This window comes from Stylophora pistillata, chromosome 8 (genome assembly GCF_964205215.1).
Source record: "Stylophora pistillata chromosome 8, jaStyPist1.2, whole genome shotgun sequence".
Lineage (NCBI taxonomy): Eukaryota > Metazoa > Cnidaria > Anthozoa > Scleractinia > Pocilloporidae > Stylophora > Stylophora pistillata.
In genome coordinates, this window is record NC_142526.1 from 9,045,654 (window position 1) to 9,061,097 (window position 15,444).

The 15,444-nt window shown below is 43.6% G+C and overlaps 2 protein-coding genes across 2 annotated transcripts; both read right to left on the bottom strand.

Moving 5' to 3' along the window:
- Positions 1 to 1,109: 1,109 nt before the first annotated feature.
- LOC148724829 (uncharacterized) lies at positions 1,110 to 1,781 on the bottom strand. The gene has a single exon (XM_088731381.1). The coding sequence runs from the start codon at positions 1,779 to 1,781 to the stop codon at positions 1,110 to 1,112; it is 672 nt and encodes a 223-aa protein (XP_088587507.1).
- Positions 1,782 to 2,521: 740 nt separating this feature from the next.
- Positions 2,522 to 3,214, bottom strand: LOC148724830 (uncharacterized). The gene has a single exon (XM_088731382.1). It carries the CDS (start codon positions 3,212 to 3,214, stop codon positions 2,522 to 2,524), a length of 693 nt encoding a protein of 230 aa, XP_088587508.1.
- Positions 3,215 to 15,444: the final 12,230 nt, after the last annotated feature.

The following is a 15,444-nucleotide window of genomic DNA, read 5'->3' on the forward strand; positions in this document are numbered from 1 at the left end:
TCCAGTTAACTCTCTCTCGCAACTCTCACGAAAACATACACCCCTTCTCATTGTAAGTACGTGGAACAGCACCATATATGGGGCGATAAGACACGTGCTGCATACATGCGGTTTGGTTATGTAATAGATAAACGAAATCACTTATGTTTAAGATTAATTAATGTAACGTACAGTTTCCAACACGCTCCCCCATATGACTTGGGAACAAGGCATATGCAAGTGGAACTGACTCCATAACAAAACAAGAATTAAGTATTAAAATAATGTTTCTTTAGTAAACACATTCAAGTGTCTCGCTCGGCAATGTCTTGTATTCGCTGACGTGCTGCCACAGCTGCATCTCGTCGCGGCCGGAACTCCAATGCAGTTGGGTTCAAAGGTGGGTCATTACAAGACAGAGGGTTTCCATCGCAGGACAACTCCAATGGATAGAGATGTTGGATTGGGCGTTCCATGAATCCTCTACCCGCTCTTAATTTCGCTGCCCTAAAAACACCATCACGTCCACTGAATAATTCTTCTACTGCCCCCATGAGCCACTGATTTCGGTTTCACTCTTCAGACTTAATGATAACAACATCTCCTACGGACAAGTTGTTAGGTTTGGTGTTGTGTTTAAGTTGATGCCTCTCTCTCAAAGCTCTAAGGTATTCTATGGTCCAGCGACGCCACATTGTATCTTTGGTAGCTTTCAAGAATTTCGCACGTTTCCTCAAGTCGCGGTCTTCTAGCCGATGTGGCTCGAACTCAGGTAAAATGTTAGCATTCAGAAACAGGAAGGAGTTGGGTGTTAGTGTAGGGAACTGCGGGTCATCCTCCACGTAACTAAGAGGTCGATGGTCAAGCGACACTTCGATGTCAAGAACTACCTCGCAGAGCTCGTCCCAGCTTAGCAGACCCTGACCCACAGACTTGTAGAATGAAGACTTGAATAAGCCAATGAGTCTTTCGAAGTGTCCTCCCCATCATAGTGCTCTACTCACGTTAAAGCGCCAAGTAATGGATTGGTCACTCAAAAATGAACGGAGCTTCTCATCCTCCTTCACTTTCGTCACCCGCTTTGCTGCAGCTGTGAACGTAGAATCGTTGTCTGAGTAGACAAGGGATGGTCAAACTCTCCTCGCGATCAGACATTTAAAGCTCTTGATAAATTCGCTTGTTTCCAGGCTGGGAAGCACTTCCAGGAAGATTCCGCGGGTAAGACAACAGGCGTAGAGTACGGCGTAGGCTTTCTTCTCTAGCTTGCACTTGCCACTATCCTTGATTGGTCCTGCGGAGTCCACCCCGATGACATCAAAAGGTGTACTCCCTTCTGTACGTGACTTCGGTAGATCACCTGGTGGTGGGTCATGAAGGGGCTGAGCTTGGAACCTCTTGTATCCAAAGCAGTGCTTCACTACTCTCTTAGCAAGCCGTCGAAGCCTTGGCACCCGGAATCTTTCTCGTACTTTAGCCATAGTCATGCTGACTCCCCCATGGAGAGTTACCTCGTGCGCTTGCTTCACTATTTCCACTGTGAAAGAATTAGAATCTGGTAAGTAAATCGGATACTCACCCTGAATGCGTCCTCGGCATTCCAATACACCATCGGTGTTTAGTTGCAGATTCAGTTGTTCCTGGTCATGGGCAAACTTGACCGTCTTTGCCCCTTGGCTCTGCGTTCGCTTGATCCAGGACATTTCTTGTTGCTGAATTTCTTCGGTCGTAAGAGGTCCTATGATCCTCTTGGAAGGGTGACGAGAATTGTGATTAAACCGCAAGATCCATGCACAAATTCTCATGGCTTTACGCAAGCTAAACTTCTCGAGAACAGTGTCAAAGTCATTGTTTGCTTCAAAACCGATCGCGAAAAGTTCTCGTTGAACCTTCTTTTCTGCATTGCTCTCATCCGTCGCCTTTGTCACAATCAGTTAGCAGGCCACTGAGATCGGTCGGATAACAACGGTGGACCTTTCCACCATAGCTGTGCTTCATTCACACTGCCACCTCTGCTCCCCAGATCAGCAGGGTTTTCGGATGTCAGTACATGTCTCCACTGCGTGTTCGGGTGGCTCTGGATCTTTTTAACCCGATTAGCTACGAATTGGCGGTACTCCCTGTCATCGTTCAGCCAGTGTACGGCTACAGTACTGTTGAGCCAGCACTGTATATCCTCCGTCATACTGAAGCCTTCTAGCGCAAACCGCACATTTGTAGACAAGTTGACTGCCATATGGCCTGACACGAGCTCCTAACGAGGAATCGTCAGACTTTTCTTGGTAAGGCGGGATTTGGCGGCGATCAGACCCTGTGTCACGCCTGACGCCTGCGTAACCACAGCATAAACAGCAGCACACACACCGTGAATACTTGCATCACCAAATGCATGAAGTTTAATATTGTCGATGGGTTCCTGGTACTGAACACGACTGCGAGGAAAGTACACATCCTCCAGTGCATTCTTCCCCCATTTTAGCCACCGTTTCGTAATCACCTCGGGAAGTGGGGTATCCCAGCTCAACTTAATCTCACTGGCTTCTCGTTAGATTTGTTTCCCCTCTAACACTGCAGGCGACACGAGTCCTAACGGGTCATAAATCTTCGCTAAGTTGGCGAGGATGCCCCGCTTGGTCAACGTAGCAGGCTGAGATGGGAGTGAAACATGTAAAGTGTCATCCCCTTTGTCCCATTTGAGTCCCAGTAGTTTGCACTTTCCACGAGCTGGTGATGCACCAAGCTGTTGTTTAGCAAACGAAGGCTCGTCATCGGTGCAGTCGCTTTCTAGCTCTGACACGTTTGAGTGCCATTTGTGCAAGGTGAACCTTGCACGATTAAAGATCTCTACTGCATGATGTTTGAGCTGTTGCGCACCTTCCACAGTAGTATCTCCGGTAATCAAATCATCTGCATATAGACTGTTCTTAATTTCTTGTACAGTCCCTGGGTACTCGGACTGCACACTTTCCAGGTGTTGTTGTATCACGGCATTGAGTAGGAAAGGAGAAGGAGCAAGACCAAACACCACTCTCGTAAACCTTAGCACTTCTAGTTCTCCGGTCGATTTGTCTTTAATCCAGTGGAACCTCAATGTGTCACGTTCAGCTTCCTTAACACGTATCTGCAGGGAGGTCTTGCGCATATCTCCGGCAACTGCAATAGGATGGAATCTGTTGCGGACAATAACATTCCATAGCTCATTCTGTAGTGGGGGGGCAGTGTGTAAACACTCATTCATAGAAGGCGCACCGTCATACGCACGGGCCGAGGCGTCATATACAACTCGTAGCTTTGTTCATTCGGCATTCTCGCGTATTAACGCCAAAGTTGAAGACCTCATTGTTAAGGATATAGTGGAGTGAGTAAGTTGGCCGACGTCATGGGTTAGTCCTGTGGTGATTGCGCCAAAGGCATCAGGGGATATCCGGTTGTGGGTAGATATGAAGAAGGCAAATGCAGCTATCATTCGTGAAAGGATACCCATCCCGACGGTGGACGAGGTGTTAGAAAATCACGATGGCAGTGCAGTGTTTTCAAAATTAGATCTTTGTCTGGGATTCCACCAGATTGAACTAGATAAGGACTCCAGAGATATAACCACATTTGCCACACATGATGGGTTATTCAGATACAAGAGGCTGAGTTTCGGAGTGAACTCAGCACCTGAGAAGTATCAGCAGATAATAAGACAAGTGGTCTCTGATATCGGTGGGGTTCAGAACATTGCTGATGACTTGATAGTGCATTGCAAGAATAATGAGGAGCATGACAGGCATCTTCATAAAGTATTGCAGCGATTAGAGGAGAAGAATCTCACCTTCAACCCTCAGAGGTGTCAATTCAGGATGGACAAAGTAGTCTTCATTGGACTTCTAGTGTCAAAGTACGGTATCGGTCCAACAGAAGAGAAAGTCCGTGCTGTACTTGAATCAAGCCGCCCAACCACACCAACAGAGGCTAGGAGCTTCCTGGGGATGGTCGGCTTCAGTGCACGTTTTATTCCCAACTTTTCCAGCATTGCAGAGCCTCTACGAGTGATCTCTAGGCAGGGAGTACCCTTTGTATGGGACAGTGAGCAGGAAGCGTCATTTCAGGAACTGAAACAGCAGTTAGCCAAAGCGCCTGTTCTGGCATACTTTGTCAAAGAGGCACCTACTCGAGTTATAGCTGAAGCAAGTCCAGTGGGGCTAGGTGCAGTGCTAGTCCAAGAGAAGAACAGTGTGGGCAGAGCCGTCTGTTACGCCAGCAAGAGCCTTAGCAGCGTAGAAAGGAGATACAGTCAGACAGAAAAGAAGCGCTCGCACTGGTGTGGGCGTGCGAACGGTTCAACCAATATTTGAACGGCTTGCAGACCTTTGACTTGGTGACAGATCATGAGGCCTTGAAGGTGATTTATTCTAGAGGATCCAAGCCATCAGCACGCATTGAACGCTGGGTGTTGCGGTTGCAACCATATAGTTACAAGGTATGCTGCGTCGCATCATGAGATAATATTGCTGATCCCCTGTCACGTCTAACAACGCTCAAAGCGTCAGAGAAATTTCATTATGACGATGAACATGTTCGGATGGTTGCTCTTAAAGCAGTCCCTGTAGCCATTAAGATTCTGGAGATAAAGAGTGCCTCTGCAGAGGATGAGGAGTTACAAGCAGTGCGTAATTGCCTTCTTAGTGGAAATTGGGAGAAGGGCCCACGGTCATTTTTGATGGTGCGCAACGAATTGACGTTCATTGGTCAAGTTATACTACGTGGAACACGAATTGTGACACCCAAAGTGCTGAGATTAAGAGTTTTGGAACTTGCGCACGAAGGTCACCAGGGAATCGTCAAAATGAAGGAGAGACCCAGGTCTAAAGTGTGGTGGCCAGGAGTTGATAAGGCTGTGGAACGGAAGTGCCGGAAATGTTACGGGTGCCAACTGGCCACAAAGGAGACAATCACTCCACCTGTGAAAATGACCAGGATGCCAGAGAGGCCATGGCATGATCTAGCACTGGACTTACTTGGGCCTATGCCAACAGGAGAATATCTGCTGGTCTTAGTGGATTACTTCAGCCCGTGGGTGGAAGTTGGCATCATTAAATCTATCACTTCTGAGACGATCATTAAGTGTTTAGATAAACAGTTTTCCAGATATGGGGTACCTAATACCCTGAGAACGGACAACGGACCCAACCTAGTGTCCGCAGAAATGGAAGAATACTTGAATGAAATGGGCATCGAGCATTGATTGACCACACCACTATGGCCAGGGGCAAATGGGAAAGTCGAAAGACAAAATCGTTCCCTTTTGAAAACAATGAGAGTGGCCTATGCTGAGAAGAGAGACTGGACACTAGAGTTGAATAAGTATCTTCTGGCTTACCGTTCCACCCCGCATGTAACAACTGGCCAGAGCCCAGCAGAACTATTATTCGGGAGGAAATTGTCTACTAAGTTGCCAGAGGTTGCTGATCTAGAGGAATCTGAGGACCCGGGATATGAGCAGGCCAGAGATCGCGATGCAGAAAAAAAGCAGGTTGGGGCTGACTATGCCGACAAGAGGCATCAGGCAGCAGAGAAAGGCATACAAAAAGGGGATTTTGTGTTACTGGAGAAGAGGAAGGAGAATAAATTGTCACCACATTACGAGAAAGAGCCATACCAGGTGATAGCACGTCATGGGGATCAAGTCCAGTTAAAGTCACCTCAAGGCATGCAATACAAGTAAAACATTCAGCATGTCAAGCGTTACACCAACGTTAAACAAACGTTACACCAGCTACAGAGCCAAAGGGACCGAGCCCTGCAGAACCTGCAGAAGTACCTTGTGAACAAGGGTGTGGACAAGGACTCACACCCAGCCCAGAGATGGGAGCCAGTGCATGACCAGTGGAGGACCAGAGCCCTATCCAGCCACAGCTGTTACCAAGGAGATCAGGGAGAGTCACCCGACCTCCTGAGAGACTCAGTGACTATGTCACCACCTAATGGTGGTTATGGTTTTCAAGTGACACTGACTTTGATCGTATTGTACGTACAGTTTTCTATTAACCCGATCGGACATTGTTGACATTTTTCATGCTATTTTGTTGAAATTTATGTCAGAGTTTATGAACGGAGAAAGAGGAAGATGTGGTGTCCTGTGGACATCTGGGACTATACACAGTGGTCAGGTGACCGAGAGAGTGTGCGTATATGTGAGAAAGAGCGGGTGTTCGAAGGGTGACGGTGTGTTGTTCGAGTTAGTGACCTTAGTGGCTTCTAGGAATATTACAGTCACCCTTACAACATGTATTTGCTAAGTGTTTTCTAGTTTAAAGAGTTTTTTCTGTTTTGTTCTTCTTGGGTTTTTTTTTTCAGTCATCTGTACCTGTACAATTTAAGCCACTCTCATCGTTGTATCGTTCTTTTGGACAATCTGGAAAATGAATAAATTTACTCTAAGGGTTTTCAGGTTGGACAAACAATAACGCGGCCATTTGGAAAAACTTATGCGCATATCTAATCTTTTTCCTGGTCCGAAAGACACAGCGGCAAGTTGAGTGCGCATGCTTGGCAGATTTGCCGCATTCGAGAAGATTTTTGTGGTTCCAGCGTGAATGAATTTCGTTTGGCAACGAGCGTAACATCCTCTAATACTCTTTTGCCCAGGGCTGTTATTGATGTGGACGAAGTGGACAATTTAATGTAGGGTAAGTAGCGCTCTTTTACTTATAGTTCATCGTAAGCTGTTTTTAATTTATGCAGACAGCTAAAGCGACAGCAGTCGTTACGAACTTCAATTCGTAGCGATGTTACGGATGCTTTACATCATTCTCTAAATTTACAACTGTTTCTGCAACAATTTTTTGTTGAGTGAGATGTCTAATGGAGGAGGTTCGAAACATTTCCTGATAACGGCAACCGTATCTGTTTCGGTTTGAACTTATCCTCGCAAAATAAAAACAGACATGGGGAATTTATAAAGCCGCCATTTTGCCGCAATAGCGTCACAATTTTCTTTGCGCATGTAAAATTTTCTGTGCGTTACAAGCATGTGCACTCATTTTGCTTCTGAGTAGGCCTGAAAAACTCTATTGGTCAACGAATCTATCTCACCGATATAAATTGCTACATTTTTTTTTAACGTGGTATACCTTCGCATTTTCCTACTGCATTTTCCATCCCCTCCCGCCTGATACAACTTCCAGTAAGTGAACTGATGTTCCCGAGAACCCATCACTGTGACAATCCAGGATTAGAGTGCCTTGCTTGTTGAAGGTATCAGTAACACAACCAACTTCAACTGGCTTTGAGTTGTTTGCTGGAGCTATTGTTTTTGGTAGGGAAACCAAGCTACTAACTTGAGTCGATCTTGGGCAGACGTAATAACTAACAGTGACGGAGTAAAGGACACTACATGAACCCTGGTCATGAACTGCCAAATATATTTTCCTATTTTTTAACTTCTACACGAAACTTTTGAGACACTCTGATGCCAAGAACTGACGGAGCTGTTTTCGCAATCTTGTCATAACTAGCATTGTTTGTTAGAGGGTCGGGTTCCGTTCGTTGCCAGGACTGATATTCGTATAACTGGAAATAGTTTGTGCAATAATTCCCTCCTTCGGTATAAAGTGACGAACAGTTTCTTGTTCGGTACTGGATGGTAACGAAGACTGTTTTCACCCCACTGTGGACTTTGGTGGGATCAGTTCTAAGCCAGTTGTTTGATTGTGGAAATACATCCAGAAAAACATCACAGGTTGACATATATATCTGCTTCGTCCACTATTAGAAATAACCAGTTTAAATGATTAAATCGTGAAGTGGTTAAAAGATGAGCTTAATTAGCTCAATCTCATTTATAAAGCCATTTATCAATGACTGAGTCCAATTTCACCTGAGTAGAACTAATTTAGCAGCAGTCCGTCCGGCTTTGAGCATTGTTGAATTTTACTCTTGGGTTCAGACCATTCGCTAAATGATTAGAAGCAAAAACTTTCTTTCGCATTTGTTGTGCGTGGTCCAGAAAATTTAAATTTATCCGCATTAATGCTGAGGACAGTATTTGAAAGAACCGATTGATCAGATTTAAAGCACGTTTGACTTCTTTAGCATGCAAATTAAAGTGAAAAACAAAAACCTAGGATCTTTAAGAATTACACATCAGTAGCTAAACGTTTCAATGATTCATATTTGGTTTTCACCGTTTGCGTCTTTTTTGCCTTTGAAATATTGCTCGCAAAGAAGTAATTTTTAATGTGTTAAACTATTCAAAATTTGTTGCAAACAGTAGCTGGGGAGGTGGAATGAGGAATTCCCTTTTGTTTTTCAGGGGGAGTGGAGGGGTATTACAAGTACGATCGTATTTGGCAGCTAACCCGGCACTACCCATTTATGTTCGAGTTCGAAGGACTTTGAAAACCTTATTGACTAACCAGAGCACTGATATTTTGCCCAGTTGATCACGCTTTATCCTACCAAAGTATTTTAGAGTAAAAGTCAATTTGATCCTCTTGTAACCGGTTTACTTATGTAAACATTTGAGCGTTGATAATGAGCGAATTCTTGACATTAATTCATTTTCATTGATAGGCTCAATTCGTTGCAAATAAGGAAGAGAGACAGAAAAAAATGGAAGAAAGTTAAAACTTTTATTGGCCAGAGCATGATGCCGAGAACTTTGTTTTGAATTTAAAATCGAAAAAGAAAAGCAGACAAAAGATTTGAAATTGATATGTTTACGATAGGAAGGAACAGGACTTTGAATTCCTGTCTATTTGCCTAAATCTTCATTTACTCTTAAAAGACAGATCAACAATGTAAGCAATGAGCAGAGAACGCTTCGCAAGTTACAAATGTCCGAACAAAGTGCCCTGGAAATCTGTCTGACTATCATTTCTGGCGTTCAAAACTTAGTTACTTTTAAGGAACCCTATTTCTTAACCTCACGACAATCAGTAACAAAATGCCTTTAAACCAACATTTGAGATGTAACTATCACCTCAATTTTTGTAGTGGAACGGCTTACAAAACAGTCAAAATATAAGATCTTAGGCCATAACCAGTTGCCGTTGCTGCCTCGATGGAATCCAGATGTAGGGTTTACCTGGTGTTGGCTGCTTTTCTAAAAGGCCTTTAGAGAGTAAAAGTCACCAGGTCGATAATGCACTTATGAAAAGTGCTTTAAACTACAAAAACTGCAAGCCAACCATAATTAGCTCATATCCAAATACGGTTCAATTAAAGAGATGAAAAATTGATTATGTGAAGTAATAAGTCGTACTCGATTCGACCTGCCTGTTCGATATTGTTTTGTCGCCGAATTTCGTAATGCACATTTATTTGATGACCCCAAAATTTATCGCCATGTTGTAAGATGGAAAGCAATTCTCAATACCAAAGGTTGATTTTCCTTGTTTTTCCATTCTCGCTTTGGACTCGTACGCCATCTTTGACTTTAAAACTTATATTAAATATAAAATAAAACTGAGTTTCCAGATGGGATTTGAACCCACGAGCCTCCGTGATCAAGTCGGATGCTCTAACCACTGAGCTACAGGAGACTCTATGGTGAACAATGGTCAATTAGTGGGTATTGAATGCAACCGCATCACGCGGCTACACAGCCAAACATGTTTAAAATTGTTTATTTTCATCTTTACAAAATAAAACTGTACGCAAATATTGTGATGAAATTTTGTGGGCCGAGGCCAGGAACGTGTTCGATAATTGAGTCAGTTTGCTAGACATAACGTCTCGTAGTCACGTTCGACGCACTAAAAACTACTATAAAACGAATACAAGAATTGTAAAAACGTGTAAAATGGTATATAAAAAGTCACTTGTAAAAATGTAGCGGAATTCCAAATCGATTTCGATCAATTACGATCCTCATCAGTAGTACTCCGCCATGTTCAAAATACTCATAAATAATTGTTCATATAAGTGACTCTGAAATGTCCACACTTCTTCCAGGCTTCATGTAAGCGGTCATGATGTATCAATCACAGCTCGTGGGATTTGAAAAAAGTTCCATTCGTTCTTGGAGTTCATAAGCGAGTCTTCGTTCACATTATTTATCCTCACTCCTTCAGTTATTTGTCTCAGCATCGCGTCATTGTGATAAACCCCCGTCACATCCATTCGGAACTGCTTTACCTCTCTGTTGTGTTTCTCTTTACAGTGTCATCATCATCATCATCATCATCATCATCATCATCATCATGTTTATTTGTTCAAGCAGGTTGAATTTATTGGCAACTGTATAAGCTGATGTGGACCTGCTGTTTTCCCACCCAACCCACCCCAGGGGAGGACATCCAGCACACAGTAATCTCGTGCGTGGGAAATTAACGTCTCTTACCCCTTACCCTTTAAGAGACGGGACCTCCGGCTTTACGTCCTATCCGAGAAGACGAAACAATGTGAGTGAAGTGTCTTGCTTAAGGACTCAACGTTAAGCCCCAGCCAGGACTTGAACCTGGGCCGTTTAACCCAGAGTCCAGCGCACTGACCACTGGACTACTCACGCCACAATGCAGATCGTTCTTCCTTATTGTTAAGTGATTTCGTATGCTCTTTCCCTCTGGTATACGCGCTCCTGGCTGTTTCCCCTACGTATACGCTGTTACACTGGATACACTTAATCTCATACGTCACACTTTCTCTATCACACGGTCCTTTTCCACCTGTGCTACACACTGGGCAGTCTTCTCGTCCACACTGTCGCGGTTTAAATGGGTCGGACTTTTGGAGTAGTCGTTTAATGGCGATTCCGGCTTTCTCCACCACTTTAATATTGAAACCTTGCTGCTTTATTTCTTTCTGGTATTCCTTCCGTAACCGTGAGTTGGGCGTAGCTGGTACAAATATTACTGATTCATTCCCGCCGCGTTTGTACCAGTTGGATTTCCTTTCGCTCTTTTCCTTTTCTCGTTCCACCTTTCTCCACTCCTTGGGTCGATGTAACGGTCTTTCTCCTTTTCGCTCAGCTCTTTGTCTCGCTCTAAAAGCTTTGAGGGCCGAATCTACAACCTCATATCTGAACTTCTTGCTGTACCCCGAGTATTGCATTCTCAGGACCATCTCGTTAACATTCTCTACTACTCGTTCCCATGGTAACAATCTGCTACAGTTAAGTAAGACCCGAAGGACTTCTTGGGTCAGGACTGTTCTCTTTGTACTCCAGCTTACGGCAGACCTAGCATGTATGACTGTCTTAGAAGCCATGCTCTTGGAATAAAACTCATACATGATCACTGAGGCTGAGGCTTTCTCGTCCTGCCTGTCTGTCTCTTCCCCTTTTGTTTCCATCCACACCTTCAAGTCAAGGATAGGTAGCTTTCCGTCCTGGTGTTTAGAGGGGTAATCTATTTCGAGTTGTATTGACGGGTGTATGTCGTTTCCTATCTGTTTTATCAATGTCATAGTCCTCTCATCGTCACTGATTCCTTGATCCTCAGCTACGGATCTCTCATCCATGTGAGTTTTTCCATCCTTGTACCTCATCCCAACTGGTGTTGCTTGCACAGCCATGTTGATGTCATCCACGTACCGTTTGTTCATTTTCATAACGATGGCCAATTCCTTCAGCCTTGTTGCAAATTTTTCATCCCACCAAATCATGAAAATCTGGGCCAGTACCCCGGTTAATTTAAGGCCAATTGGACCACCTCTTATTTGCTTTCTGATCTCGTTATCAAATGTGAAAACATGATTTTTCATAATCACTGTCAATACGACTCTTAATGCCTCTTTCAACATAATACGTTTCGCACGTTCATCTGGCTGTGTGACTGGTGGGTTCCACGATTTAAATCTTTTCTCTTTCTGCTCCTCATTCCCACTTGCAGTGATCGTGGGTGGTCTCCCTCTATTCGTCTTTCTCGTTGGACATACATTTGTAATCCCCATCCTAGCTAGCACTTCCGGTGATGTCGTTAATGCCAGGTACAGACCCAACTCCTGACTGTTGATACTTCGGATACAGATGTTACTCTCGTAGAAAACCTCACACACCTTATCGATTGTGAACTCAATATCAAGACTAGGATATAAAGCAATCACGTCGGTGGAGCCAATTATTAAGTTGTCGTTATCCTGGTCCTGATTAACTCTGTTCATTTCCGCGATCATGTCTTCCGTGCTCGTGCATATGGCGCTATTCTCTCTCGATTTCCATACCTCTGTAAGTACAACGCTCACCAGGTGAGAGAGCTTGCAGTTGTAACCTACCACTGCCCCGCATACCGGTCTAACGGGGGGGCCCTTGTACTCATCACTGTACTCTTTATGGTCCTTACGTAGGGTATATAGCGGTGCTACTTGGCTATCACTATTTAACATATTGTTCTTTACTCTAGTCTCGTTATTGGTCTCACTCCCTGCATTTAAAATGCGCACCCAAGACGTCGAATGTGCATTTATGAGCTGTTGTAACCGGTTATGTTCATCTTTGGTAATTAAGACGCTATCGACAACGTGCGGTTGAGAAGCTACTCTGTAGTTCCCCATGCTGTCTACGGAGAGGCGACCTGACTTGTCTGTTTGAAACACCACACTCTCCTGACTCTGAACTTTCTTTTTCATTGAAACCAAGCCTTCCTTTTCGTTCTTCTCTAGGTTGCTCCATTTGCAAAACTTTTCATCTTTCACGTATTTTTCTGTTATTTGATTTAATTTTACTTTCAGGTTTTGCATAGCAATTTCCGACCTTTCGTCAAGAGGTTCAGGTAGATGCACTCTCTTGTTGAAGGGGAGATCTGTTGCCCTCATATTGCTGAAATCAAATGTGTTACTCTTAACATCGTACACACCTCCCTTCGTTTCTCCTTCAGGCTATCCTTCCAGGATAACGACAACTTAATAATTGGCTCCACCGACGTGATTGCTTTATATCCTAGTCTTGATATTGAGTTCACAATCGATAAGGTGTGTGAGGTTTTCTACGAGAGTAACATCTGTATCCGAAGTATCAACAGTCAGGAGTTGGGTCTGTACCTGGCATTAACGACATCACCGGAAGTGCTAGCTAGGATGGGGATTACAAATGTATGTCCAACGAGAAAGACGAATAGAGGGAGACCACCCACGATCACTGCAAGTGGGAATGAGGAGCAGAAAGAGAAAAGATTTAAATCGTGGAACCCACCAGTCACACAGCCAGATGAACGTGCGAAACGTATTATGTTGAAAGAGGCATTAAGAGTCGTATTGACAGTGATTATGAAAAATCATGTTTTCACATTTGATAACGAGATCAGAAAGCAAATAAGAGGTGGTCCAATTGGCCTTAAATTAACCGGGGTACTGGCCCAGATTTTCATGATTTGGTGGGATGAAAAATTTGCAACAAGGCTGAAGGAATTGGCCATCGTTATGAAAATGAACAAACGGTACGTGGATGACATCAACATGGCTGTGCAAGCAACACCAGTTGGGATGAGGTACAAGGATGGAAAAACTCACATGGATGAGAGATCCGTAGCTGAGGATCAAGGAATCAGTGACGATGAGAGGACTATGACATTGATAAAACAGATAGGAAACGACATACACCCGTCAATACAACTCGAAATAGATTACCCCTCTAAACACCAGGACGGAAAGCTACCTATCCTTGACTTGAAGGTGTGGATGGAAACAAAAGGGGAAGAGACAGACAGGCAGGACGAGAAAGCCTCAGCCTCAGTGATCATGTATGAGTTTTATTCCAAGAGCATGGCTTCTAAGACAGTCATACATGCTAGGTCTGCCGTAAGCTGGAGTACAAAGAGAACAGTCCTGACCCAAGAAGTCCTTCGGGTCTTACTTAACTGTAGCAGATTGTTACCATGGGAACGAGTAGTAGAGAATGTTAACGAGATGGTCCTGAGAATGCAATACTCGGGGTACAGCAAGAAGTTCAGATATGAGGTTGTAGATTCGGCCCTCAAAGCTTTTAGAGCGAGACAAAGAGCTGAGCGAAAAGGAGAAAGACCGTTACATCGACCCAAGGAGTGGAGAAAGGTGGAACGAGAAAAGGAAAAGAGCGAAAGGAAATCCAACTGGTACAAACGCGGCGGGAATGAATCAGTAATATTTGTACCAGCTACGCCCAACTCACGGTTACGGAAGGAATACCAGAAAGAAATAAAGCAGCAAGGTTTCAATATTAAAGTGGTGGAGAAAGCCGGAATCGCCATTAAACGACTACTCCAAAAGTCCGACCCATTTAAACCGCGACAGTGTGGACGAGAAGACTGCCCAGTGTGTAGCACAGGTGGAAAAGGACCGTGTGATAGAGAAAGTGTGACGTATGAGATTAAGTGTATCCAGTGTAACAGCGTATACGTAGGGGAAACAGCCAGGAGCGCGTATACCAGAGGGAAAGAGCATACGAAATCACTTAACAATAAGGAAGAACGATCTGCATTGTGGAAACACTGTAAAGAGAAACACAACAGAGAGGTAAAGCAGTTCCGAATGGATGTGACGGGGGTTTATCACAATGACGCGATGCTGAGACAAATAACTGAAGGAGTGAGGATAAATAATGTGAACGAAGACTCGCTTATGAACTCCAAGAACGAATGGAACTTTTTTCAAATCCCACGAGCTGTGATTGATACATCATGAACGCTTACATGAAGCCTGGAAGAAGTGTGGACATTTCAGAGTCACTTATATGAACAATTATTTATGAGTATTTTGAACATGGCGGAGTACTACTGATGAGGATCGTAATTGATCGAAATCGATTTGGAATTCCGCTACATTTTTACAAATGACTTTTTATATACCATTTTACACGTTTTTACAATTCTTGTATTCGTTTTATAGTAGTTTTTAGTGCGTCGAACGTGACTACGAGACGTTATGTCTAGCAAACTGACTCAATGTACGCAAATATCAACTAAGAAAATATTGCAGCATTACTTCATACCTTAATCGGCCGATGATAATATTAAAATACGCAGGAGGGTAACGATTGTAACTAAGCAGTAATGCATGTCCGATTGCACCTTGAGCCACAAAGGAAAAAAAAAAGTACAAGCCTATCATATTTTAAACGGAAAAGATGGGTAAAACTCTTTGATCATTTAGATTTGAATGTTTTATTTAAGAAATAGATACTGCACTTTTCTCCAATCGAAACCGAATCCTTGATATTGGATGATTCATTCAGCCAACTCCCCTGTACTACCTTTAGATTTCTTAGATGAACTGATTACAAATCGTACTTTCTCTAATGAAATTTTGGTACATGCAATAGACGTTCCAGCCTCTCAGTCACATCTAAAACATTAAATGTACATTATCAAAGCCTTTTTGAGAATTTATACATGTAGATCGGATTAATGTTTTGCATGGCTTCCCAGAGCCTTGACTAGGCAGTAATTGAAATGGTCTCGATTGCGTACAAGTCACGCGATTTAGCGGAAATGAGAATGTTGAAAATGAAACTGACGAAAATTTTGAAAAAATGGCAGCTGAGCGTTTGAGAATAAAACGCAACGTAAG

Bases quoted from the DNA above. Each gene is read 5' to 3' on its own strand.
- LOC148724829 (XM_088731381.1), bottom strand. From the start codon at position 1,781: ATGAGAATTTGTGCATGGATCTTGCGGTTTAATCACAATTCTCGTCAC.
- LOC148724830 (XM_088731382.1), bottom strand. From the start codon at position 3,214: ATGAATGAGTGTTTACACACTGCCCCCCCACTACAGAATGAGCTATGG.